This window comes from Podarcis bocagei (genome assembly GCF_964188305.1).
Source record: "Podarcis bocagei genome assembly, chromosome: 12".
Taxonomy (NCBI): domain Eukaryota; kingdom Metazoa; phylum Chordata; class Lepidosauria; order Squamata; family Lacertidae; genus Podarcis; species Podarcis bocagei.
Window position 1 is genome coordinate 59687952 of NC_138137.1, and position 27031 is coordinate 59714982.

At 48.6% G+C, this 27031-nt stretch overlaps 2 protein-coding genes across 3 annotated transcripts; one reads left to right on the forward strand and one right to left on the reverse strand.

The window, feature by feature from the left end:
• Positions 1-1964: 1964 nt before the first annotated feature.
• LOC308569824 (tigger transposable element-derived protein 3-like) lies at positions 1965-9070 on the reverse strand. 2 transcript variants are annotated; one of them, XM_081163994.1, is made up of 3 exons: positions 7837-9070; positions 6129-6559; positions 1965-4234 (listed from the first exon to the last, which is right to left on the reverse strand). In XM_081163994.1, exons 2-3 carry the CDS (start codon positions 6166-6168, stop codon positions 2247-2249), a joined length of 2028 nt encoding a protein of 675 aa, XP_081020120.1. In that variant the 5' UTR covers positions 6169-6559; positions 7837-9070; the 3' UTR covers positions 1965-2246. The 2 variants fall into 2 exon arrangements, with proteins under 2 accessions (XP_081020120.1, XP_081020119.1); XM_081163993.1 differs by lacking the exon at positions 7837-9070 and having other exon boundaries at positions 6129-7596.
• A 320-nt stretch (positions 9071-9390) lies between these two features.
• On the forward strand, positions 9391-25967 carry LOC308569599 (zinc finger protein 783-like). The gene is made up of 6 exons (XM_081163719.1): positions 9391-9526; positions 17086-17484; positions 19524-19650; positions 20662-20766; positions 22618-22731; positions 23837-25967. The coding sequence occupies exons 1-6, from the start codon at positions 9503-9505 to the stop codon at positions 24739-24741; spliced, it is 1674 nt and encodes a 557-aa protein (XP_081019845.1). The 5' UTR covers positions 9391-9502; the 3' UTR covers positions 24742-25967.
• Positions 25968-27031: the final 1064 nt, after the last annotated feature.

The window sequence follows — 27031 nt, forward strand, 5'->3', positions numbered from 1 at the left end:
TCCAGAATGTGGCAGCTAGACTGGTGATTGGGAGAGGCCTCCGAGACAACATAAAACCAGTCTTGAGAAAGATCTACATTGGCTCCCAGTACGTTTCCAAGCACAATTCAAAGTGTTGGTGCTGACCTTTCAAGCCCTAAACGGCCTCGGTCCAGTATACCTGAAGGAGCATCTCCACCCCCATCGTTCTGCCCGGACACTGAGGTCCAGCACCGAGGGCCTTCTGGCGGTTCCCTCACTGCGAGAAGCCAAGTTACCGGGAACCAGGCAGAGGGCCTTCTCGGTAGTGGCATCCACCCTGTGGCCCTCCCACCAGATGTCAAAGAGAACAACAACTACAAGACTTTTAGAAGACATCTGAAGGCAGCCCTGTTTAGGGATGCTTTTAATGTTTAACAGACCACTGTATTTTAATACTTTGTTGGAAGCCACCCAGGGTGGCTGGAGAAACCCAGCCAGATGAGCGGGGTATAAATTATTATTATTATTATTATTATTATTATTATTATTATTATTATTATTATTATTATTCCATGTGACAGCCCTTCAGATTTTTAAGGTGGCTTACATAACACCTCTCAGTCTGCTCTTCTCCAGGCTAAACATCCGCAACTCCTTCAACTGTTCCTCATAAGGCCTGGTTGCAAGACCCTTCATCATCTTAGTTGCACACCTTCCAGCTTGTCAATATGCTCCTTAAACTGTAGTGCCCAGAACTTGGCACAGGTCTCCAGGTGGGGTGTGACCAAGGCAGAGCAGAGTGGTCTTTTTTCCCACACACAAGACAGAAAGCTCAAAGACCACATGAGGAATTATGTGACAAAGGTAGCACTTGAACTCAGATCTTGAGCCTTGAGGACCTGCCTGCCTGGCAACTGCACTCATCCACAGGCTAAACTGCGTGCACTCTTACTTGTTTACTCTTATTTATATGCCAAAAGGGTTCAACTGGATTTCTGTTTAAAATAATAGTTTATTATAACCTAAGGTTCAGGGAAAGGAGATACACACGCAGTTCTGAAACCACCAATGATGGAGAGAAGCTTCTGAAAAGAAATAGTAGTTGCTGGATGAATTGATGGGAGGAGCTGGGCTTTCTCAGCTGAGTTTAATTGAGGAAGTCTCTCTTAAAGGTGCCACCATTACTCAGATGCAATAACTTGGGCTGAACCATTCAGAATAATGCGATGAATATACAGGACAGGAGCTGTCCGTGGTGACATAAAACTGCTGGATTCTTTCTAATGACATAATGCACAGACTCTAAGCCCAGCCACAGTATCTTTTTTATTATATATTTTCAAACTGTTGACAAAAAAGTCAGTGAGCATCTCTTCCAGCCCTTTTAAAAGACAGGTTGTATTCCTACATCACAAGGTTTAGCACAGGGAGGCGGAGCCTGCTGCCCTCCAGATGTGGGGCTCCAGGGTCCCATTGGCCCCAACTGGCATGATGATGAGGGATCATGAAGCCCAACAACACCAGGAGGACCAAAGGCTCTTACCACGATGGTGTGGAAGACATCTTGGATGTTGCCATGCTTTCATTTCCTTTTACTCTTAATTTTAATGTTTTTAATTGGTAATAAAAGGATAGTTCTTGGAAAGTGTCTATAGATTTTACCGGAATCTAGCAGTATAAAAATTTTGGTAATGAACTGAATGAATAAATCTTCCAAAACCAGGTCAGTGAACTGGCTCAGTTAGAAGAGTGACCACTTTTTAGGAATAATTAAAGAGCCTTTCAGCGCTTTAAAGGTTAATTACCGCATTTTTTTGCACCATAACACTCACTTTTTTCCTCCTAAAAAGTAAGGGGGAATGTCTGTGCGTGTTATGGAGGGAATGCCTACGGGTGGCATGCCTACGGATTTTCCTCCTCTAAAAACTAAGTGCGTGTTATGGTCGGGTGCGTGTTATAGAGCGAAAAATACGGTCAATTGGATTGGGGACAGAGATAACCTGTTCCAGAGCCCCAGACATTTCCCATCCTGGATATCTTGGAAGAAATTCACAGCCATGCAAGCAATGCACTAATTTTCACTTTTATGCTATTTTAGGGGAAGGGATTTCCAAAGACCATTCCCAGCATTACTTCCTAAGCCCAGGCCCACCTGATCACCCTGCAGCAACTTCCCCCCATCCCTGCCATGTTGGCAGGGGCTGATGGGAGTTGTAGTCCAAAACATCATGGAGGGCACAAACTTGGCAAAGGCTGTTGTACAGGTGATGATGATTTTTTAAGGCTCAGAGTCCTTCTTTGTTCAATTCTTTTGCCCTTAATACTTGCATATTAGCCAGAGACATTCCATGAACCACATCCTCCAGCTTGTAGAAGGTCTGGAAGACGGTTGAGGATACCGAGTGGCACTCAAAATAGCGCCTCAGTGTGGCCAGGCTCTCCATGACTTCTGCCTTGGAAGGGCAGGGCAAGTTCTCTGCCTTCTCTTCCTCTGCAGCTGCACAGGCTGGTTCTTGAACCCCTTGGAGCATTTCAGCACCCTCCTGGTCTCCAAAACACTCCAGCTCCTCATCAACCAACACAAACTGTTCAAATTGTTGCCGGTCCTTGAACCCCAGGGCTTGGACCACGTCCATGGGAGGAGCTGGGATGCGGAGAGCCAAGCCAAAGCCCGCAGCTTGGAAACAGCTTGTGATGGTCTGTGGACAGACATCTAACCAGGCTTGGACTATCATATGAACAGCGTCCAAAAGAGTCAGGTGCTTTGAGAGTTCGCTTGCAGGAACGGGGGATCTGCTGTCGAGCACAGCAAGGAGGCGAAGAAGCATCCTCCTCCGGTAGTGGCATTTGAAGTTTTGGAACAGCCCATGCTCAAGAGGATGGATCCGGGAAGAGCCAGGAGGCATGAAAACCATCTTGGTATGAGAGAGCTCAGTGTCAGGATGCGCCGCACAGGGGACCAAAAACAGCACCACGCTCCTCTCTGTTCGTTTCATGTCCTCGTTGAATTTCTGGAGCCACTCAGTGAAGATGGCCGCTGTCATCCATGCCTTGCTATCAGCTCTGTAGGTGACAGGCAGCAGGTCCTCCCTGTCAACCCCTTGGAAGCCAAATGGCCTTCGTGCCTTGCCGACGATCAAGGCGTCCCTCTTGTCTGAAGCATCCAGATTGGTGCAGAGCAAGACAGTGAGCTGGTCCTTGGCTCCCTCTCCGCTGTCCCAAGCTAGGCCTTCTGGGGTAGCTCGAAACAGGATGCCAGCCTCCCCGCAGGCGTAGATGTCACGGGGGTCGTATTTGTTTAGGATGTAGGGCAGGACGTTGTTTTCCCAGCCCTCATCCTCCAGTTCCTCACTGTTCTCTTTCTCCTCCGGAGGTCTTCCATGCGCCGCTTTCTGCCTGGCTTTGAAACCATGCAACCAGCCCAGGCCTGCCTCCAGCTCTGGCTTCCTCCTGAACATCTTGGAGAGATCTCCAGCCTTCTCTTGCAAATGCATCCCATTGGCGGGGGTGCTGGACACACACCTGTGCTCAAACCACTGTAGAAGGGCCACCTCACCAGCCATGGTCTTCTCCTCTAGCTTGCGCTTGCGCCCTGGGTTGCCGTTCTTGCACCACTCGGCCAGGATGCGCTCTTTGTTCTTGATGATGCGGCAGATCTGGGGCTGGGAGACCCCAAACCTCTTGGCCAGTTCGCTCTGGGAGACCTTGGGCCCTTCCAGCATCTCCAGCACCCGGACCTTCTCTTGCAGGGAGAGCTCCTTCCGCTCTTTCCTCTGCACGACAGTCTCGCTCGACAGAGGTGAAACCCTCTTCCTGCAGCTGGTGTGGTTGCTGGCATTCCCTGCCAGGCAGGCTCCCTGACCAGTGGCAAGAGCAACATGCTCCATCAAGCTCCTTCCGCAGTCCCCGCAGATGTATGAGCATTGCCCGGTGTGGTTCAGACCGTGCTTTTCTAACTCTGCCTTTTGGGCAAAGTTCTTCCCACATTCCAAGCACCAGTGGGGCATCTCTCCCATCGGAGCTCTGCAGATCCCAAAGGCAGGCGCACTGGGACCACATCCCACTCTGTGGTCCATCACCAGACCCTCCTCACTGCCTGCTCTGGAGTCAGGCTGCCCTGGGTCCAAGTGGTTTTGCCCGAGTGCAGGAGGACTGAGTCCATTCTCTCCACCTTTTTCAGGTGAGGCATTGGCAGGAGGCAAGACCTCCTGCCTCTTTCGATACATCTCCGGTTCCTCTTCCTCCTTCACTCTTTTTAGATGCTGGTCCAATCCTGGAAAGGAAAAAATGCAGAGAAGGTTAACTGAGTGACCAAAGGAAGTGTAATGGACTTCTATATGTTCTTCTATCTAACAGACCACCCTTCACCAGGTGACCTCCATATGTTTGGGACTACAACTCTCATCAGGCCTAACTAGCATGGGGGTCCTTGGGTCAGACTGGGCACTGCTAAGAAGAGCCCTGAAGTCAACATCCTGAAGTCTTTCAGACAGAGGACTCGTATTATTTCTGCTTTTCAGATTACAGTCATACCTCGGGTTACAGACACTTCAGGTTGCATTTTTTCGGGTTGCGGACCGCCGAAACCTGGAAGTACCGGAATGGGTTACTTCCTTGTTTCAGTGGTCACGCATGCGCAAAAGTGCTAAATCATGCTCTGCGCATGTGCAGAAGCGCCAAATTGCAACCCGCGAGTGTGCAGGTGCACTGCTGCGGGTTGTGAACGTGCATCCCGCACGGATCACGTTCACAACCCGAGCCTCCACTGTATCTGCAGATAGGCAAAATCCTGCTTAAATGGGGGAAAGTGTGGGGTGGGACTTGGATAAGAAGGGCATCATTGGGATGCTGCAAAACAAGGTGAGCACTGAACAGCTTTGTGGTCACACTAAATTCCCCTGTGAAGAATCCCCTCTTGAGAAGAAGGACAAGAATACAAGGAGAGTCTGCAAGATCAGGCCAATAGCCCACCTAGTCCAGAATCATGTTCTCACAGTGCTTAACCAGATGCCCAGTATGAGGAACCCCCAAGCAGGATTCGATTACAATAACAACTTTCCCCTTTTGCAGTTTCCAGAGACTGGTATTCAGAAGCATTGCTGTATCCAACTGTGGAGGCAAAACAGAGACTTCCTGGCTTGTAGGCATGGAGATATTTTAGAAGGTGCAGGGCAGATGCCAGTGGAGGCTCTGTTTGCATGACGGGAGCCTGGCAGGTATGAGAGAGTATGCCTTGCTGGACCCACATTTGAACCTTTAAGCCAGCCCTACTCTGGTAGAAGGGATGCGGGGGGCGCTGTGGGTTAAACCACAGAGCCTAGGATTTGCCGATCAGAAGGTTGGCGGTTCGAATCCCCGTGACGGGGTGAGCTCCCGTTGCTTGGTCCCTGCTCCTGCCAACCTAGCAGTTCGAAAGCACGTCAAAGTGCAAGTAGATAAATAGGTACCACTCTGGCGGGAAGGTAAATGGCGTTTCTGTACACTGCTCTGGTTCGCCAGAAGCGGCTTAGTCATGCTGGCCACATGACCTGGAAGCTGTACGCCGGCTCCCTTGGCCAGTAAAGCGAGATGAGCGCTGCAACACCAGAGTCGGCCACAACTGGACCTAGTGGTCAGGGGTCCCTTTACCTTTACTCTGGTGGAATTTGGTGTTCCCTGCCTGTTCCCTTCTTCCACCAGGACCCTAAGTCGAGGTTGCATGCTGCATAGCTGAGTGACAGGGCTAGCAAACATCTTCGCCCATTTGCAAGGCAGCATAAATGCTGTCGTGCAAAGTTGCAGATTCCCCCACTCCAATTCGTGGCTAATGGGAAAGGGCAAAAGCAATTTTCATTTGCACAGAACTTTTTTTGTGGTGAGGTGCATTGAAAGAATCCTTCTCCTCCTCCTCCTCCTCCTCCTCCTCCTCCTCCTCCTCCTCCTCCTCCTGAGGAACCACCCAGAAACTCACTCCTCAACCCCATGCATGTGTCCACCGCGTTGTTGCTTCCAAGTAGGTGAGTGGAAATCACTCTCTACAAGGGTACTCTACTCTCTCCCTTTTCTCTTTTTTGCTGCAGCTGTGAAAACAGCTTCCAGGACTAAAAGTCCCCAATCCCCGCATCTAAAATGAATCCCTCAAGCTCTCCGCATGCAGCTCTCTGAGACTTCCTCAGAGCCATCCTTACCTGAATCTGTATCCAGTGGAACCTGGTCTTTTTGAGCCATCCTTCGCCAAGCCGAGATGGAGCCCCCACCACTGCTGCTCTGAGTATCCTCACAGCACCCAGAGGCTTCAGAACTAATGCTGGTACCGAGAGAGGATGCAGGGAGGAGAGAAAGGCTGAGGATGGAGGATGCTGGAAGGACCAGAGTCCGAGCATCTCCCGGAGAGGGGGGCGAGTGCAAGGCTGCTCCCACTCCACCAAAAAGTCACAGGGCAGGAGAGGGTAGAGGCCTGTTTGCTCAGCTTCTCCCATCCAGCAAATCTCCCCACCGCCAGCCCCATCCTGTCTGCCTGCTCTATGTTCATCTCGCCAATTGGTGCCGTGCCTTTCTGTTTAGGATTTCTTCTTGGCCTGGATTGGACAAGGGATCCCTCCAATGGGCAGCAATTGAGCTAGAGGAGATAGAGAGAGGGAGAGAGAGAACAATGGTTCATTGGAAAAAACCAACAGCATATCCCCAGCAAGAGTGAGACAGCCTTTCCTGACGCAGCATCCCCACAGACTGGGGCAGGAGGGTGCTGGAAGAGGACTAGGATGGGAATCGCTCCTCCCCACAGGCAAATTGCTAGGGCTGCAAAAGCAAGCCTGTTTGCATTTCTCAAAACCAGGGCTTTAAATGTAGGGGAGGCCACTCCACGGCCCCACCTGCCTCTTTCACGGGCTGCTGCGGCCGAGACTGGGCACAAAGGAAATCTGTCAGGAACTTTAGAACCAAGGTTATCACCACTAGCTCAGTATATTGTCAACACTGAATGACAGCAGCTCTATGAGATTTCAGGTTGCGGGAACATTCCTAGCTCTATCTGAAGATGCTACTGGGGCATTTTGCATATAAAACGCGTTTGTTGTGGCACTTACCTGCCCCCCCCTTAAGATTGTAGTCCTCATGATAGAGAATAATGAGCCAATTTAAATAGGGACACAGGAAGCTCCTTTATATTAAGTCACGTCCTTATTTACACCAGTGGTTCCCAAACTTTTTCCAGCTACTGCCCCCTTGGTTCCATAAACTCACACCCAGTTTCCCCCTATGCTATATAAAAAAATGCATCATTCGTAATAGTGGTTTACACAGCCCGCTAAGGAAGATAACGCTAATCTAGAACGCTAAGGAAGCTAACAGCACGATGAAATTCAAAACACAGACAATTAATTGCACATTTATTCAAAACCCAATTAAAACCATTTAGCTTGATCCAGTGATACCAGCTTTTCAAAGTCTCCATGTGACTCTTAGTCTCAAGGTTGTGGGTTCAAATTAAAGAAATTTAATTAATTTAATTAATAATAAAAATAAAAACCAGGGGAAGGAAATGTAGTAAAACATCCCTCTCACCTACTCTAAAAAGCTCTAGGTAGCCCTTAATTTATTAACTGTTATTTATTGTTTCAACCACCAAGATTGTATCAATCACAGTGTGTGTGTGTGTGTGTGTGTGTGTGTGTGTGAGAGAGAGAGAGAGAGAGAATGCCAGAGTTTGTGGGTGCAAGACGCACATAATTCCTGGATTTAGCAAGTGTTTGGAGTATTAATCTGGGCTGCCAGATGCTGAATTTAACAGTGTCAAAATACAAACCAAACAACTTTTCCTGCTCAGAAAATCTCTTGGGATAAGAGCCATCATGGAGGACAAAAGGAAGGTGATTAGCAAAGCAAATACAGTTGTACCTTGGTTCTCAAACTTAATCCGTACCAGAAGTCCGTTTCAAAACCAAGTGTTCCAAAACCAAGGTGCGCTTTCCCTTGGAAAGTAATGCAAAATGGATTAATCCTTTCCAGACTTTTCAAAACAATCCCTAAAACAGCAATTTAACATGAAAGTTACTATCCAATGAGACCATTGATCCATAAAATGAAAGCAATAATCAATGTACTGTGCTATAAGTTTGAGGAAGCCTGATCTAAAGCCATTTGCACATGTTGCCTTGCAACCAGTCCATGCAGAATGTAGGCACCCTATATATAGAAAGGAGCAAACCGGTGATATTTTAGGGAGCAGGCAAGCATGACTTACATCACAGGAGCCTACACAACACAAAACACTGTTGCTTTTATTTTATTTGCTTTTTATCTTATATTTTGGAAATACACATCCAGGTTTTTTCCCCTTTAAATTTTTGGGGCTGGCCTCCAAAAGAGTGGGGCCCTAAGCTATAGCTTGTTTAGCTTATACGTGAATCCGGCACTGTATCCTATATTATTCTAATGGTGGTAACAATAACTTCACGGCCTAGGACCCTCGTAGCTACGGTACCGCCTCTCCCGGTATGCCCCACGGAGGACCTTAAGGTCCATAAATAGCAACACCCTAGAGGTCCCGGGCCCTAAGAAAGTCAGATTAGCCTCAACCAGAGCCAGGGCCTTTTCAACACTGGCTCCGGTCTGGTGGAACGCTCTGCCTCATGAGACCAGGGCCCTGCAGGATCTGATTTCTTTCCGCAGGGCCTGTAAGACAGAGTTGTTCCGCCTGGCCTTTGGCTCAGAATCAACTTGATCCCCTTCCCCTCTATCCTTTTTCCTTTCTCCTCCTGAGAAGAGGCTGCATCCTAATGTTTTAATGTTGTATTTTAATCTTGCTTTTTAAATTGTATTTTAATCAACATGTTTTTATTATTGGTTGTTAGCCGCCCTGAGCCGGGTCTTGGCTGGGGAGGGCGGGGTATAAATAAAAGTTATTATTATTATTATTACCTTGATCAGAGTCTTTTAAAAATATTTTAATTAAGATAGATAAGGATATGGTGAAAATACATAACTGAACATAAACATAGATTGGAAATGGCTGTGTATAGTGAATACTTATCTACTTTTAAAATTCTCATTCTTGATCTTATTTCTTGCTTTTCTTCATCTTCTTGTTCTTTTCTTTTATATTTTACCTGTCATTTCTTTTCTTTATTGTGAATATTGTTTTGTAGAGGGGTAAATAATTGTAAATATGAGAAGAGGTAAAATGTTTTCTAATTTTCTCTTGGTTACATGTATTTTCCTTTTTTTGTGTATGTATTTTTTTCTAATTTGTACTCAGTAAAATTAATAAATTATGTATTATTATGTATTATTATTATGTATTATTATTAACAACCAGGTCTCCCCCGCCCGGCTCTTCCCCCGCCTGCCTCCCCGCAGCGTCGCCCACGGCCTCCGGCCGCCAGGTGTCGCTGCGGCACCTGCCTTCTCCTCCTCCGCCCCTGGGCGGCGCTCTCTCCCGGCGCTCGCTCCGCTTCCTGGAGCTTCCCCGGCGCCGCTGTCCGTCTTGCCCGCCCCGCTCCTCCCTCTCGCTCTCCCGCCGGCCCTCCTCGCCCCTCAGAAGCGGCGACGACAGCGCCGGGCCATGGCCGAGTGGAGCCCCGCCCAGGTGAGCGAGGGACCTGGAACGGGGGGGGGGAGAGGTGACGGTTGGGCGGAGGGGGGGGAGATGAAGGGGGGGGGGGGCTCCCAAAATGGAGTCTGCTGCTGAGGGAGGTTGTCATGGGTGGTGAAGGGGGAGGGGATGGATGCCGTGGGGGGGGCTGCGGAGGGACCCCTTCCTTTGGAGACCCCCCCCCTTGGCTGGAGGGGGGGGCTCTTGTGGCTGCTGCAGTTGTGGGTCCAGGGGGGTGTTTTTTGTGGTGTGGGGAGCGGGGGGGGGGAAGAGGCAAAGTGCTGTCAGGGGCTGAGGATGCTGAAGATGGAGGGGGGGATGGAACATGTCTTCCAGTTTTGTGCTAACATGATTCTTGCGGCTGTTGTGGCATATAAAAATAGTACCTTATCTGGAAAATGGATGTTATACCCAATATATACGATTGGCAGATTAAATTAATAAACTATGCCGAGCTCGCTAGAATAACTGCGAGAATAAGAGATCAAGATGAACAGAAATTCCATGACAACTGGGTTAAGTATTGGATATATATATTAGAACCAAACTTTAAATAACATTAGCGGGACTGGAAACAACTCTAACAGTAATGGGTTATTATGTGAAAGAGATAAAATACGTGAATATAAAGTCTATTTGATACTTACCAAAGGAGTAGAAGGAATGTATTTATGACTCATGGAGTGAATATATTTTGTGCAATTTAAGTATTGGATTTTGTATAAGTTTATTTGTACATATGTATAATATCAATAAAAATTTATCAGACACGTACATGTCAAAAACCGCCTCCTGGAGATGCAGGTCAGGCCCCCCAAAGGGTGGGGGGGTTGATTTTTTGGGGGGTGATCAGGGAGGGAAGAGGCAAAGGCTGCCAGGAGATGATGATGTCGTTCAGGGAGAGAGATGAAAACATCCACATGTCAGAAGCACCTTCTGGACCTGCAGTTTAGGCCCACAAAAGAGTGTGAGATGGAGGGGTTGTTTTTTTGGGGGTGCTTTTTGGGGAGGGGGGAAGGGGCAAAGGCTGCCAGGAGAGGATGATGATGCTCTGGAAGAGAGAGGAAAACATCCACATGTCAGAAGCACGTCCTGGACCTGCAGCTTAGGCCCACAAAACGGGTGCGAGATAGAGGGGTGGGTTTTTTTTGGGGGGGTGCTTTTTGGGGGAGGGGGGAAGGGGCAAAGGCTGCCAGGAGAGGATGATGATGCTCAGGGAGAGAGATGAAAACATCCACATGTCAGAATCAACTCCTGGACCTGCAGCTTAGGCCCCCAAAACGGGTCTGAGATGGAGGGGTGTTCTTTTGGGGGGTGCTTTTTTGGGAGGGGTTGATCTTTTTGATGATCTGGGAGGGAAGAGGCAAAGGCTGCCCAGAAATGAGGGTGAGGCTCCGGGACAGAGATGCACACACACAGATGTCAAAACCGCCCCCTAGAGCTGCAGATCAGGCTCCAAAACAGTTGTGGGGTGCAGTGGTTTTTTTTAAAGGGAGGTTCATTTTGGGAGGATCTGAGAGGGGAGAAGTAAAGGCTGTCAGGAGATGGTGGCGATGCTGGAGAGAGAGGGAAACAAATACATGTCAAAACTACCTCCTGAAGCTATGGATCAGCCCCCAAAATGGATGTGGGGGAGTTTTTTATGGGGGTTAATTTTGGGGGGCTGGATCTGAGAGGGGAGAAGCAAACGCTGCCAGGAGATGATGATGCTGGAGAGGGAGGAAAACAAATATATGTTACAACTACCTCCTGAAGCTAAGGATTAGGCCCCAAAACGGATGTGTAGTTTATTTTGGGCAAGGGGGTGTTGATGGGGACAGCAGCAAAGGGGGCTAGCTTTTCCTCTTCCTCCTAAGAAAACAGGTGCCCCAGATCTGATAGAAACTCCTCCGTGTGTCTTGCATCCCTAGGGCTGAGGCAGTTAATTCCTCCCATCAATGAAAGCAAATCAGGTAGCTGTCATCTCTTCCCCTGCGTTAACCCATCCCCGAATTGTTTCTGGCCTCTGCAAATAGGGCTCTTGCTGCCTTTTGTAGAGAGGCTTTCAGGGCAAAGAGAGGCAGGAGCACGAAGCCCAATTTAGCATGGAAGGGGTGCTGTGTTTATTATGCAGCCTGCCTGCCCCCGACCTCCCCATGGAAAGAGTGAGGGGGGCAGTTTTTAAGGACAGATAGTTGTGATGCTAGTTAATTTTCAGCTTGGACCTTGTTATGGAGCTTTGGAGGGTAGAATGGACCCAGGAGGGGAAAAAATGCTTTCTGTTGCTCTCACCAAGGTGCAGCAAGGATCGGGGTGAATTGTGTTTGCTTCGTCTTCTTTTTCTTTATTTTTAATTAAGAACAACAAGAAACAGTACAAAAAAGAGGTATTGGTACAAAGCAAAATACAGTATATATGGCAGCGTGTTAAGAAATAACCAAGGAAGAAGATGAATGAGTTACAAGGGGTATATTTTGATTCTTAATATTTCTTCCACAAGTTCATCGTGGCATAACAAGAGAGCTCCCAGATAATCTCCCATTCAGGCAGTGCTTAGAGCTGCCTCTGCTTCGCATCTGCAAGGTTGCTGCATCATGTGCCTTCAATCCATGCCCTGGATGCTGTCATCGAGGAATAACTGATGCATTCCTTTGCTCCTAGCATAAAGGCCTGATGCATAGTGCTGCAAGTCTCAACAGGTGGTTCAGTCCCAAGTCTTGCGCACAGTCAAGGTCTCTGGAAATGGTTTCATGGTCCTTAATTACAGGGTTTTTTGGCAGCTGAGATTTGGACTGCATTGTTTAAAGTGTTGTTGCTGTTATATTTATTTATATCCTTCCTTTTCCCCAGACCAGAACAACGCAGAAATTTTAAAAAAGTGGAAAAAAACATAAAAGATAATACAGTCGTCTCTTGGTTTTTGAACAGCTTAGTTCTCGAACGTTTTGGCTCCTGAATGCTGCAAACCTGGAAGTGACTGTTCTGGTTTGTGAACTGTTTTTGGAAGCTGAACATCCGATGGGGCTTCTGCGGCTTCCGATTTTCTGCAGGAGCTTCCTGCAGCCAATCGGAAGCTGCGCTTTGGTTTTTGAATGTTTTGGAAGTTGAACAGACTTCCGGAACATATTCTGTTTGACTTCCAAGGTATGACTGTAATTTAAAAGTAATAGAAAAGCAATATATAAAAGTCCAGATAATAAAAAAGAACAGCGCTATTAAAAGCCATTTCCTTGTTTAAAAAAACAACAACAGTTCCCAGAAGCCGGTTGGAATAAAACAGTTCCCCCTCTGGTGAAGGGAGGGAACCAGTCTTCCTTCTTTAGGAAGGGAGTTCCAAAGTCTGGGAGCAGCCACTGAGAAGGCCCTTTTCCAGTACTGAGAAAAGGGCCTCCCCCCAAAGATCTCAAAGCCTGGGAATACTATCTTTCAGATGGACTAAACTGTAAAATATCACGGAAGAAAGCCTGTCAAGTCCTCCCCCGTAATATTTTTTTTTGGGGGGGAGGTGTGTGTTCTGATCCTAGAAATTCATAGCCATCTTCACCCATGTGAACCAGCCCATATGTCAAGATCAGCTTTGGAGGCCCTGCTTGTCTGCCCCTAACTTGGGCCTTATCGGTGGTGGTCCCTAGTCCATGGGTCTCCTTCCACAGAAGATGGATGGATGCATGGTCAGAGATACCCTTCAAAAAAAGCCTGGAGGACCCGGTTGGCTCCTAGTTAGGATGATTTTTATGTCTTTGTTGTTTTAGAATCTGTTGGTTTTAAATGGTTTGACTATTTTATGCTGGGTTGAATACCATACATACTTTTTATATTTGTGGTGATTGCTGCTTTGCTGTGAAATCTGCATTTGTATTTTTAATTTTGTAATCCCCCCAGAGAGGACACTGTCCTGTAGAATTCTTATAAACCTTCTTTAAAAAAACAAAACAAAATGCTGCTCATTTTCCAAAGACATTTTGGGAATTGCTTGTGCAATGGACCCTCTTGCCTTAGTGACTTGCTCGCTTCCTGATATTGGTGGGGCCTCCTTTTTTCCTTTGCCATTTCTCACTTGCTGGGACAAGGTGGTCCCACAAGGCCCTTCCTTTGCTCTTAAGCAAGAGAACACCCCTCAGTATTTTGATACAGATTACTTATTTTGCTTGTTTTACTAAAACATTTTTTGCCTGCCTTTGATTTAAGGTCTCCAAGGCAGCTTGCAAAATAAACAACAGCAACAGAACCCACCACAAATCATGTATAAACCATCCAAACTTAAGAGAGCCAGTGTTGTGTCGTGGTTTAAGTGTCGAACTAGGACCTGGGAAGAGACCAGGGTTCGAATCCCCACTTGACCATGATGCTCACTGGGTGTGACCTTGGGGACCAGTCCCTGCCAGTCCCTGCCCCTCAGCCTAACCTACCGCACAGGGCTGTTGTGGGGATTAAATAGAGGGGGGGTAGGTAAAACTGTGTATGCCACCTTGAGCTTCTTGGGGGGAAAAGGTGGGCTATAGATCAATCAATCAATCAATCAATCAATCAATCAGTAAAAGAAGTACAGCGAATAATAGATTTAATGGAAGCAGCCTTCATTTATCATGCAACACTGGCAAAGCATCCCAAAGCCCTCTGAGGACCACCTTGGCCTCGCCTCTAGCGGTCAAGAAGGAAGGAGGGAGGCAAACATCTTTAGGGATAGAGTGCCACATTTTTAGTGCCACCGCAGAGATCTTGTGTTACCCACCCACTGTACTTCAGACTTTGAGAAGAGGAGCTGACACTGTGGCAGGCCTCTGTGGGAGCAGGCAGTGCTTGAGATGTCCTGGGCATGTTAAGAACTTTCAAGGTCTAAACCAGTGCTTTAAATTGGGCCTGGGAACCAGTGAAGTGGTTGACTTCTTCTATTCAACCCCTGAGCTGCTGCACCCTGGACTGCAGTGCAGTACCCAAGCCAAGCTTTCCTCAAGCTTTGAATTATCAATTCTCACCAGCTCCAGTCTACATGGCCAGTGGGCCAGTGATAGTGAAAAGGCTAGCCCCCCCAACCCCCCCCCAAAACCCTGTAGGGCACTAAGTCTAGTCTGTACACAAGTAAGGCATGACTCATTCTGGCTGGACCATTAATCTTCCATATCTGTGAATTGATCCTCCCTACGTGCTCTTTCTTTGTAAATTGAATATACCTCATTGGACCATGGGGATTCGTGGGGATGGGGGCAGGGGCAGAAGAGGAGACATCAAAGGCTTGGCCCAAAATTGAAGTCAGCTTGTGACTCGGTGAGTCACCTTCATTAGATGGGATTCCCCCTAAAGCAATGGCATTGAAGGCCTGTCCCAGCTTTCCAGGAGAGCTTCATACAAAGGAGCTGCTGGGGTTCTGCTCTTGGAAAAAGAGGGGTCTGTACTTACAATTGCATTTATACTCTTGGCAAACCTCTCATCCTGCAGTAGAGTTCCACAGATTGCCTGAGCACTCTGTTACACTCCCTTTTGGAAGAGGGTTTATGAACTACTTATGTGCAAATTCAGCTATCACACGACAAGCTGAACTGCTGTGTCCTAAGTGATTGGTGCTGCAATAAAAGTCTTGTAAGCTAAAGGTAAAGGGACCCCTGAAAGTTAAGTCCAGTTGCGGACAACTCTGGGGTTGCGTCGCTCATCTCGCTGTACTGGCCGAGGGAGCCAGCGTTTGTTCGCAGACAGTTTTTCTGGGTCATGTGGCCAGCATGACTAACCTGCTTCTGGTGAACCAGAGCAGCGCATGGAAATGCCGTTTACCTTCGTGCCGGAGCGGTAACTATTTATATACTTGCGGTGGCCTGCTTTTGAACTGCTAGGTTGGCAGGAGCAGGGACCGAGCAACGGGAGCTCACCCCGTCGCGGGGATTCGAACTGCCAGCCTTCAGATCGGCAAGCCCGTTGTCTTTCTAAAGGGAGGCACCTTGTCTTGCAAAATTTGCACATGGAAGTCATCCCTTCATCTCTGTTGCTTTTGCCTTCCTTTGAACTTTCTTCTGCCTTGTACTCTTGGAAGCAAGATGTCCGCAAATGTTCTCTGTACTCCTTGAGGAGGTGAACTGCATCTGGATGCAGAACGTTCTGTCTCGTATTCTCCTCCACGATGAACCTCAGCGCTGTTGGTCCTTTTCATGCTGCCTTTTCCAGTGCACAGAGCTATTCCAGGCCCACTGCAGCTTCAAAGGTTTCCTCCTGGAGCTGCAATAGGTAGCTTAATGAAGCATTCTGGTTGATGGCTGATAGAAAGGACTTGTGCCTGAATGATCCACTAGATACAGTAGTGGCAGGGTCATTGGCTTAAGTCGGGGATGGGAAAGCTTTGGTCTACAAAGCCATTTCCCCTAAACCGTGGTCTGTCCTGCTCACCTGTCCAAGTTGTCCCATCCGAGGAGGAAGGATCTGGCCAGATCCAGTGGCCCACCTCTGGTGTAAACCCAGAGCTGTCCCAGTCCCACAAAAAGCAAGTGCTGATTGTAGAAAAGACACATGTAAACCTGAACCAAGCATCATACGAATGCTAAGGATAAGGAGAAGTAAATACTATTAATATTGTATGGTTTGGAATATCACATGGTTAGAGAAGGGCTGGTGTTTAAGCAGAGAAATGCAGCATAACTGATGAGTGAAGAATTTATTAGAGATGGAGCAGTGGTCAGCAGCCCTGAAACTTGTAAGCCACCTTGTTTCCGTATAACTCAGAGTGTACTGCTCGGACCACGTAATAGCAGCCATGGTTTCTTTCCCATAAGGATCCCTCTCCATTGATCTCTGCCTGCAGTACACAGTTCATTGGTTGTTTTGTTGCTCAGTGACTGCTGACATTTTGACTATTTGGCATCTGGTGCAGAATTCATTCTCCCAAGTTCACAATCCTCATGCTTTTGGGATAAAATTAAGATGATGAACTGAAGGCAATTAGATTCCAAAGGTGGGCAGGGAAAGCCTTCCTGAACTCAAGTGGGCGGTCAGTGGCCAGCAGGTCCCTCCTTATTGTCCAGCAGGAGTGGAAGTATGCAGAATATGCAAATATGTCCACTTTCTGACCTTTTTTTGACACAGAACTTACTTCCTCCTTCATTTTAAGTTTTGGCTAACTGTTCCTAGGGGACGCGGGTGGCACTGTGGTCTAAACCACAGAGCCTCTTGGGCTTGCTGATCGGAAGGTCGGCGGTTTGAATCCCCGTGACGGGGTGAGCTCCCGTTGCTCGGTCCCTGCTCCTGCCCACCTAGCAGTTTGAAAGCAGGCCAGTGCAAGTAGATAAATAGGTACCGCTCCGGCTGGAAGGCAAACAGCGTTTCCGTGCACTGCTCTGGTTCGCCAGAAGCGGCTCAGTCATGCTGGCCACATGATCTGGAAGCTGTACGCTGGCTCCCTCGGCCAAGAAAGCAAGATGATCACTGCAACCCCAGAGGCGTTCACAACAGGACCTAACGGACAGGGGTCCCTTTACCTGTTCCTAGAGAGCCTTCCTCAAGAGGAACGGCCAGAGACAGTGGCTGCAGAACGTTGCTCTCTTCCAGACCACCCAGGAACGTAATGTTGTTTGCATGTCTCTCCTCTCTAATAGGATCTTCAGTGGGAGGTGGAGCCCCAGCCCATGGCTGCTGCCCAGCCCCTCAGCGCCCCTGAGCAAACGCCCATGGGGGACGTGCTCCCCGAAGCGGCTGAGCTCTCCCTGACGGTTGTGGCTGAAATCCAAGCGGTGGAGAGCAAAGTGGACTCTTACGCAGCGCAGCTCATGAGCCTGGAGGGGAGGATGGGGATGGCTGAGACGAAGCTGGACGGCTGCGAAAAGACCGCCGTCGAATTCGGGAACCAGCTGGAGAGCAAGTGGGCTGCCCTGGGGACCCTCATTCAAGAGTACGGGCAGCTCCAGAGGAGGCTGGAGAACATGGAGAACCTGCTCAAGAACCGAAACTTCTGGATCCTCCGCCTGCCCCCAGGATCCAGGGGGGAAATCCCCAAGGTAAGCAGGGTGGGCAGGGTTAGGGGCTGTGCCTGGCCATGTAAGAGAGATTTCTCATACCCACAAATTACTGCTTTGCAGGCAGTATTCTAGCAGTCCTTGCTATTTGTAGGATGGGGTGGGGTTTTCTTCCTCTCTCCTAACACCGGAACTCTCTTGGGCATTCAAGGAAGCTGTAGCATTCGCGCCCACTCCCCCACCTGCCCTCCAAGTCCGGCAAGACCCGGCTGAGAGAGAGAGGGGTGCGCAGAAGCTTTTTCAGAACACACACAAAAAACCAGAAACAGTAGTATGCTGCCACTTCCTTATCTCAGAACAGCCCCAAAAAGTAACATAAGGAAGGAGATTACTCTTCAGCGTTACCGGGCTGCCCCACCCTTGTCACTTTACTGTGGCACAGACAGAAATCCAACAGGCTCTGGCAGGCGACTAAGTGGTCAGGTACTGGGTTAGCTTCCCCAGCAGAAAGGCACAAAAGACAAAAACAGGGGAAAGTCCTTTTTCCAGGATTTATTTAAAAAAAAGATTATTCAAACATAAAAGTTGGCACATCTCTTACAAATCCCAAACAAAAAAAATAAAAACATTGTTTAATATCACTTGCTACAAATATACTCACAACGAAAACGAAAGTGTGAAACAGAACAGTGTGAAACACTGAGTCAGCAAGCCCTCTCTGCATGGCAGTGGTCTCAGCATGGCAAAGTAGGTTAGGTGAGGCAGGCTGCCTGCTTGGCAAGATGGGCTGCGAATTGCAAGTGGGTTTCCTAAGGTTTTATCCCCTTTGAACCCACTTGGATTCAAAACTCAAAAGCCAATCAGTTCTTTAGATTAATTAGCAATTTGCCAATGGTTAGATAGAAGAACAATAACTCAGGCTTCTTAGGAGCCTCGACAGCTGAATCCTGTTTATCAAAAGGCCTTGAAGATTAGAAGCATTCCCAGAGCCAAACCAGATTCTTTGAGTTGCAAGTTGGCTTGATGACAGCACATAGAAACAGCATCTAAGATAGCCAGGTGTCAAGACTACAAATCAGCTAGGAACCTCCTTCCTGCAGATGGAAAAGATAACTTATTCACATTCTTTGAGACAGAAAGTCTGCAACTAAAGAAGCAGATACACATTCCCAGAATTCTCCAGTGTTTGGCTCTCCCACAATGCTCTTCCTTGGCATGAGCCAAAGTTTTAACTTGCTAAGATTTCCCAACATCACTACAGAAGCTGAATGTGGGAAGATTCAGATAAAAGAAAGTCATTCACACAGCACATATTTAAACTATGGGATTCCTTCCTGTAGGAGGCAGTGATGGCCCCAACTTGGATGGCTTTGGAAGGCAGATTTATAGAGGAAGAAGCACCACAATTTGAGGCAGCAGCGTTTCTGAAGACCAGTTGCTAGGAACCACAGGAAGAGAGAGTTGGCCAAAGTGAGCACAGGGTACTGGGCCAGGTGTTTGAAGGTTTTGTTTTGTTTTAAAATAGGGATTCTCCTTACAGTATCGCTTCCTGAGTTAACATAGTTCCTTGCAGGTGCAAAATGGCAGTAAAAGCAGCAACACAAGAAGTTTGAACTCAAATAAACAAGTAACAGCTTCTGAGAAGAAGAAGAAACTGTTTTCAATTGGCATCAAAAAGTCGGTAGAATTGACACTAGCTGACTTGGAAGAAGACGAAGGAAGGAAGGAAGGAAGGAAGGAAGGAAGGAAGGAAGGAAGGAAGGAAGGAAGGAATCAGCGGTGGTCGGGGAAAGGTTATCTGTAATTTCAGTTGCCCATAAAATGTGTAAAAATGGTAGGAAGCTAAATATATGACCAGGTTCTGAGGTTTCCATCAGGGGACCTGGCAGAGGATTAGAAACATGGGAAACTGCCTTATACCAAGTTAGTCTGTTGGTCTATCTAGTTCAGTACTGTCTGCACTGACAGGCAGTGGCTCTCTATGGTTTCAGGCAAGGACTGAACCCGGGACGTTTTTGCATGCAAGGCAGCTGCTCTACCTAAGAGGAAGTGACTTCTCCCTCTCTTTGATGCGGTTGCAGGTCCCTTTGCTGTTTGACGAAGCCTCCTGCAGTTTCTCCGAGCAAGAGTGGCGCAGCTTGGATGAAGGGCAGAAGGACCTCTACCGGCACATCATGAAGTGCAACTACAAGGCCGTGGTCTCTATGGGTAAGGAAGGGTCCACATGGCGTGGCCAGGCAGAGCTCTCTGTGTGCCTGAGCCTTCATCCACCATGGCCCAGAGCCTTGCTAAGTGGACACAGCATCAGTTCTCAGCCAACATCTGACCAGGCTTCAGAGTGATGCAGGTGCAGATCACTTGTACCAGACATGGGAAGCTGCTAGATGCTGATTCAGGCCATGGGTTCATCTTGCACAGTATTGCCCGTTCTGGCTAGTGGTAGCTCTCCAGGGTTTCAGACAGTTGTTCTCAAGTCCTACCTGGAGATGCCAGAAGTTGGACCTTCTGCAGGCAAACAGGTGATCTGCTGAGGGATCATATGGACCTAGCAAAGAGTTCCTTATCAGGTCTTCAGGTGAGCCAAGCTCTGTGCAGCACGAGAATGCCCAGAGCTCAGCTGGTCATTGGCTAGTCTGTCCTGCCAGGAAATTCCTTCAGGTCGGATGGTCAGTGGAACATGTGCAGAGGAGGGCGACCTGGAGACCAAGCCTTGTGAAGAGCAGTTGAGGGAGTTGATATGTTTAGCCTGGGTAAGAGGAGACTGAGAAGTGACATGAGAGCCATCTCCAAATATCTGAAGGACTTTCACATGGAAGACGCAGCTTGTTTTCTGCTGCTCCAGGGGGTAGGATCTGAACCAATGGATTAAAAAAACTAAGAAAGGAGATTATGGCCAAACGTTAGGAAGAACTTTCCAAAGATAAGAGCTGTTTTGTAATGGAACAGACTATCCTTGCAGGTTTCCAAACTGAGGTTGGATGGCCATCTGTCGGGGATTCTTTAGCTTTGATTCCTACATTATAGTGGGGTGGACTAGATGACCCTTAGGGTTCCCTCCAAGTCTACATACCAGTCGTTGAGTATGTTCATGGGAGTCCCAGAGCACCACCGCCCTGCCCCTGCGTCATTCCCAAGGGAAATTTAAATAAAAGGAGGGCTCTGGAGCAAATGAGAGGCTTGATGCTGCTAATAAGTTTTCCCCCCCCCTGCCACGCACAGACGCTGCCATCTCCAAACCTGAGCTGCTCTCTCGGATCGAGCAAGCAGATGTCACTGGTCGGGGGGACGTCGAGGAAAGAGAAGCCCTGAAGGAGACCACCCTGGGTGAGTCGCAGAGTTGGCAACCCCCACCCCACCCCTCTGTGTTGTGCAGGGAGAGCAGCTCAGGTCTACCCCTGATGCTGAAGGGGACAATTTACAGCTTGAGGCAAACAGCAAAAAGCTTCAAAAACCTTGACAAGGAAACTTCAGAACCGTTGCTCTTCCCACATGGTGTTGGCTTTGTGAGAGTTGTTGTTGTTTAGTCGTTTAGTCGTGTCCGCCTCTTCGTGACCCCCTGGACCAGAGCACGCCAGGCACTCCTGTCTTCCACTGCCTCCCACAGTTTGGTCACACTCATGCTGGTAGCTTCAAGAACACTGTCCCACCATCTCGTCATCTGTTGTCCCCTTCTCCTTGTGCCCTCCATCTTTCCCAACATCAGGGTCTTTTCCAGGGAGTCTTCTCTTCTCATGAGGTGGCCAAAGTACTGGAGCCTCAGCTTCAGGATCTGTCCTTCCAGTGAGCACTCAGGGCTGATTTCCTTCCGAATGGAGAGGTTTGATCTTCTTGCAGTCCATGGGACTCTCAAGAGTCTCCTCCAGCACCAGAATTCAAAAGCACCCATTCTTCGGCGATCAGCCTTCTTTATGGTCCAGCTCTCACTTCCATACATCACTACTGGGAAAACCAGAGCTTTTACTATACGGAACTTTATTGGCAAGTTTGTTGTAAGAGGTACGTTCCTTGAATTCTGAAGTTGAATTCTGCCACCGAGCTCAGTTGCACGGATAAAGCAGGTGTTACTTTGCCCTCACGGCACGCTCCTGTTTTCATAACTCCACCACAAACTGGCCACACACTTTTCTTCTTTTCTTTTGAAGTAATTTTTATTTGGTTTTAAAGAAAAATTAAATACATAAGCAGAGGAAGTCATCCGTTGAATAAAGTATGTCTATACAGTTGCATTGCACTGTTATATTTCTCCTTCAGCAACCAAACACAGGACCACTCTAACAAATGAACTAACTAACTGAACAAAAACTAAATCCCTCCCTCCCACACAACCAACAGACCCTTTGGTTCCAAGTATCGTAAGAATATCCCGTTACTTCTCATCAGCTAACTGTAAAGAAATAAGTATCAGTTTACTTGCAAATCAGAAGACATACCAAATTATATTAAAACTACCAAAAGAGCGGGGACGCGGGTGGCGCTGGGGGTTAAACCACAGAGCCTAGGACTTGCCAATCAGAAGGTCGGCGGTTCGAATCCCTGCAACAGGGTGAGCTCCCATTGCTCTGTCCCTGCTCCTGCCAACCTAGCAGTTCGAAAGCACATCAAAGTGCAAGTAGATAAATAGGTACCGCTCCGGTGGGAAGGTAAACAGCATTTCCGTGCACTGTTCTGGTTCGCCAGAAGCGGCTTAGTCATGCTGGCCACATGAGCCGGAAGCTGTACTGGCCAATAAAGTGAGATGAGCATCACAACTCCAGAGTCGGCCACGACTGGACCTAATGGTCAGGGGTCCCTTTACCAAAAGAGCAGTTTACACCAAATGCCCTCCTGGCCACACACTTTCAAGTCACTGTTTACAGCCATTAGGACTAGGAACTCTCTGGGTGTTTTCCTCCTCATGCTCCCCTGTCCCAAAGAAAGTGGAAATTCTCAAATGATGGTATTCTAGGCTCAGAGCAACATGGTCCTGTGCTTGTATGGATTTGCTGAATACACACAACCCTAGAATCAATGAAGGAGGCAGACAGGAGGAGTCTGAACATCAGTGCTAGAGGAGGGGGTGAACAGTGTAGCTCGTTCTTGCATCATCTTGGCTCAGGTGGCCTTTTGCAGACCTGTCCTAAATGTGTCGCTGGTGGTGAATGGCTGCTGTACCTTCTTCCCTCCTCTCCGAAACAGGCTCTCCGATTTCCGCCCTCAACGACAGCTCCTGGATGGAGCCGGAGGAAATGTCCCTGGTCAAAAGCATGGGCGACTTGGAGGAGAGCGAAATCCCCGGGGATCCCGCCATGAGTAAGTTGGAGCGGCCTAAGTGGGGGGATCCTCTCCCTCCTGCACAAGGCTGGGAGGGGAAGGAGAACATTGCCAGGGGAGGAGAGAGCGGTGCAGAGCCCAGAACTCTTGACTGGTGGAATGGGGCTGCTCTTGAGACTTGGGCTTATGTGCTTGAGATATTTGGAGCTGTCTGTGCTGTTTTTAATCTATCGGGAGCCGCTCAGAGTGGTTGGGGAAACTCAGCCATATGGGCAGGGTATAAATAATAAATGATAATAATAATAATAATAATAATAATAATAATAATTATTATTATTATTATTATTATTATTATTATTATTATTATTATTATTTTATTTTGTTGTTGTTGTTGGCAAGGCAAGGGGTGATTGATGGAGAACTGGCCATTTCTCATAGGAGTGGGTTTCTTTGACAATAAAGAGTTAACCCTCTGACAAAGTGCATTCCTTTGGAAGTGCCCTTGACAGTTGGCACCTTCGTGCTGCACTATCCATTATTCTTATTCTTATTCTTATCCTTATTATTATTATTATATCCCCCTTCATCTAAGATCACAGGTCGTTTACGCTATAAATCACAAAACTGCACAACATGATAACAAACAAAACAACCCTCCCTTGCAGTTTGAAACATCATTAAATTGTAAAATGATAAAAATACAGACAGATGAAATGTCCAAGAACCAAATCAAATTAATCCTCTAAAAGCTCTTGACGAATGAGAAACATTTCCAGTGGGAGATGAAATATCAAAATTGTGGTTGTCTGTCTGATTTCATTTTGCTAATTTTTGAGGTTTGTTTTTTAAGGGATGCTCTCATTGCGTCCCATAACAGGGGGGGGGTTAGATTGTCTGCATCATTTTCTTCGAAGTAGATTTTTGTAGAGTTTTTGTGAGACTCTCTCTAATCTGTTTATTTGTGGTTAGGATGGGACTGAAGGATCATGAAGGGGTGGTTTGGGTTCCTTCTCCCATTTTAAGGGCAACTTCTACTGGGGCATGATCTGTGATTTTAATGTTACCTATGCTCGTTGATTCAACCAAGGGGACCCCTGTCTAATTTCATATGCCGCCAACCTGCCTCTTTCCCCCGTTTGGCCAGGTACTCCGCAGCTCCTGGAAGAAGACCCCGAAAGCTTGGAGCTCCCCGGCATGTTCCCCCGGAAGTGGGCGGAAGTCTTCCAGGGCCCGGGCGAGGAACTGCTCTGCGAGAGCCACCCCATTTCGGTGGCGCCTGCAAGGAAGCCCCCGGGGAGCAGCCTGAGGCGGTCGGCCCGCTGCGTGGCTGAGTCGAGGAAAGAGGACCTCTCCTCTGCGCTGGAGGCCGAGGCCCACACTGGGCCCTACATCTGCTGCGAGTGTGGGGAGGGCTTCCTGGACAAGCAGCTCTTCACCACTCACCAGAAGACCCACGACGGAGGAGGGAGCTATCCGGCGATGGACCCTGGAGGGGGCCTGAAGCTGAAGCCGAGCCCCTTACCTCTCCAGAGGGCCCCGACGCCGGCGCGCCCCAAGCCCCCGAAACGCCCCGAGCCCCAGAGGAGCCCCGCCCTCAAGCCCAGCGCCGGGAAGCGCCCCGGGAACCACATGGTGGAGCGCCCCTACACCTGCACCCAGTGCAAGGAGAGCTTCAAACTGGAGGTGAGCCTTCTTCTCCACCAGAAGCTGCACACCGGGAAGGGCGACGGGCCGCTGACGTGCACCTACTGCGGCAAGGACTTCCGGGACCTCTCCAAGGCCGTCCGGCACCAGCGCATCCACACGGGCGAGAGGCCCTATCAGTGCACAGAGTGCGGGAAGAGCTTCATCCGCCGGGACCACCTCCTCAAGCACTGGCGCGTCCACACCGGGGAGACGCCCTACCAGTGCGCCACCTGCGGGAAGAACTTCCGCTACAAAGAGTCCCTGAACTGCCACCAGAAAATCCACACCCGCAACCCCGCGGCGCACCACCTGGGGCTGGGGGCGCAGGCCGGCCTGGTGGCCTTGAAGCAAGAGCAACCCTAGCGACGGCCCCGTCCCCAAAGCCCTCTGCTTCTGGCCGGCGCCGGCCGTGCCCCGCATGCTGAAGAACAGCTGCCCCCCTCCCTCCCGGTTTGCCCCCCAAGTGTCCCAGGGCATGCTGGGACGTGGCAGAGGGGCTCCCTCTTGTGGACCATCAGAGCATCGCTTACCCTTCCTGCGCTGTGCCGGGGGTGAGCGCGAGGCTGAGACGTCGTACTCCGAGCCCTGCTTCTGCCTGGGTGGGCCACAGATAACGGCACTTAGGCAGTCTTTCCTGCCGCTCTGCCGCCGTTTGTGGAGAACTGGCTCTCTGCGGTTTTCCCTGTGAAGATGAGGCAGCTGAGTGTTCACTGCTGCTCCCTCCTTGCCCACAGGGACCCAGAATCTCAAAGACATTCTTCCGTCTCGTCACTGTGTGAGCCCTCCTTGAGGCTGATGTTTGTGTTCTTCTTCCCTCCCTCCCTCCCTCTCTCGCACACACACACCACACGATGAGCTTCCGGAACCGGGAAGGTGGACCCGCCGGAGGCCAGGCCACACTTCATCAAATAGTCTAGGGGCGAGCTTCCTGCCTGCCCCCCAACCTACTCCCCATTGGGCGCCCTGCCCGTTAAGCACCTTCGTGGAGCCCAGTCGAAACCATCCTTTCCCAGTTAATTGTTGTCAGTAAAGGTGTGTGGGTTTTTGAGGTTGTCTTTGTTTTAATTTCTCAAACTGCATCCGGTCACACTCCAAGGCTATTTGTACGAGTCCAAGAGCAGCTTCAGGATTCTGGTTGTTATAACCCAACGCCAAGAGCTCATGTACTGTTGTTTTGCTGTATGAAGTTTCCGCAGGACTTGCCGCCTGTCCCATAACTGTCTCCTAGTTCTTCCTCTCTCACCCCAAAGGTATCTGGAGAACTGCTGTCCCCTGTTGTCTTGCTGTTATATTGCTGTTATATTATTATTATTATTATTATTATTATTATTATTATTATTATTATTATTATTATTATTATATTTTTTACAGAAGGCATCTTTGTAAATATTGGTTGAATTATATATATACATATATATATATATATGAATTTCAGTGTCGTTAAGCTAAATGTCAGCTGAGGTGACTGTAACAAGCCAGCTATTCCTCTGTGTGACGTCGGGTGTTTTGTCTGTGGCTGCGTTTTCTTGGGGTTTTTTGTAACACCTTCTTTTGCAAAATATGTCAATACAGTGTGTCTCTCTTCCGAAGCCCCTCTCGTCTCTGGGTAGCTGCGGGAAATGAAGCCTTGCCAAAGCAGGTCAGGTGCAGGTGAATTTTATCCTCAGAGTGTCGGCAGTTCCAAGTGCCGGCTGCGAGGCTGCAGAGACAGCATTAATTCTGAGGTCCTGGCATGCGAGAGGCCAAGATAAGAGTAGGCTGGTCTCGTACCAGGTAACTGGGGTGCCCTTTAACATCACGCTAGCACTGTGGAAGTCCATCATACATGAAATGTTAGGTTAGCTTATGTTCCCTTCTATTTATATCCCGCCTTTCAACCAAAAAGGCTCCCAAGAATAAACAGATAACGTCAAAATACAATGATGCAAATTCAAAAGAATGCAGATGCAAACAGCTTGGGCTGTGGTCTAAACCGATCAGAAGGTCGGCAGTTCAAATCCCTGCAACGGGGTGAGCTCCCGTTGCTGTTGCTCTGTCCCAGCTCCTGCCAACCTAGCAGTTTGAAAGCACACCAGTGCAAGTAGATAAATAGGTACCGCTGCGGCGGGAAGGTAAATGGTGTTTTCGTGCGCTCTGGTTTGCGTCATGGCATCCTGTTGCGCCAGAAGCGGTTTAGCCCTGCTGGCCACATGACCCAGAAAGCTGCTTGTGGACAAACGCTGGCTCCCTTGGCCTGAAAGCGAGATGAGCGCCACAACCCCATAGGCGCCTTTGGCTGGACTTAACCATCCAGGGGTCCTTTACCTTTTACCTATATCATCTAAAACCAGTTTGAAGACCGTATCATGATATCGGTTTCATAATTTTTGCCAGCAAACCCACAGCGCCACCTGCGTCGCTATCGCCCAGCCTTAGTTCCTGCCAAAAAGGCTCCCCCCCCAAAAAAAAAACCCCTGCAAAAATGTTAACAACACTAAAGCAGCATCTTTGACTTATTAGGGGAGGGAGGATTTCATTTGTGAGCAGCGGGAGACAAGCAGCCTCCCAAAAGTGTATTTGTAACACAAAGAGTAAGAATGTAAGAAGATGCATCTTGGAAGAGCATGACATGTCCGGGACCTTCTGCCTGGGGCTGATGGGAGGTGTAGTCCTA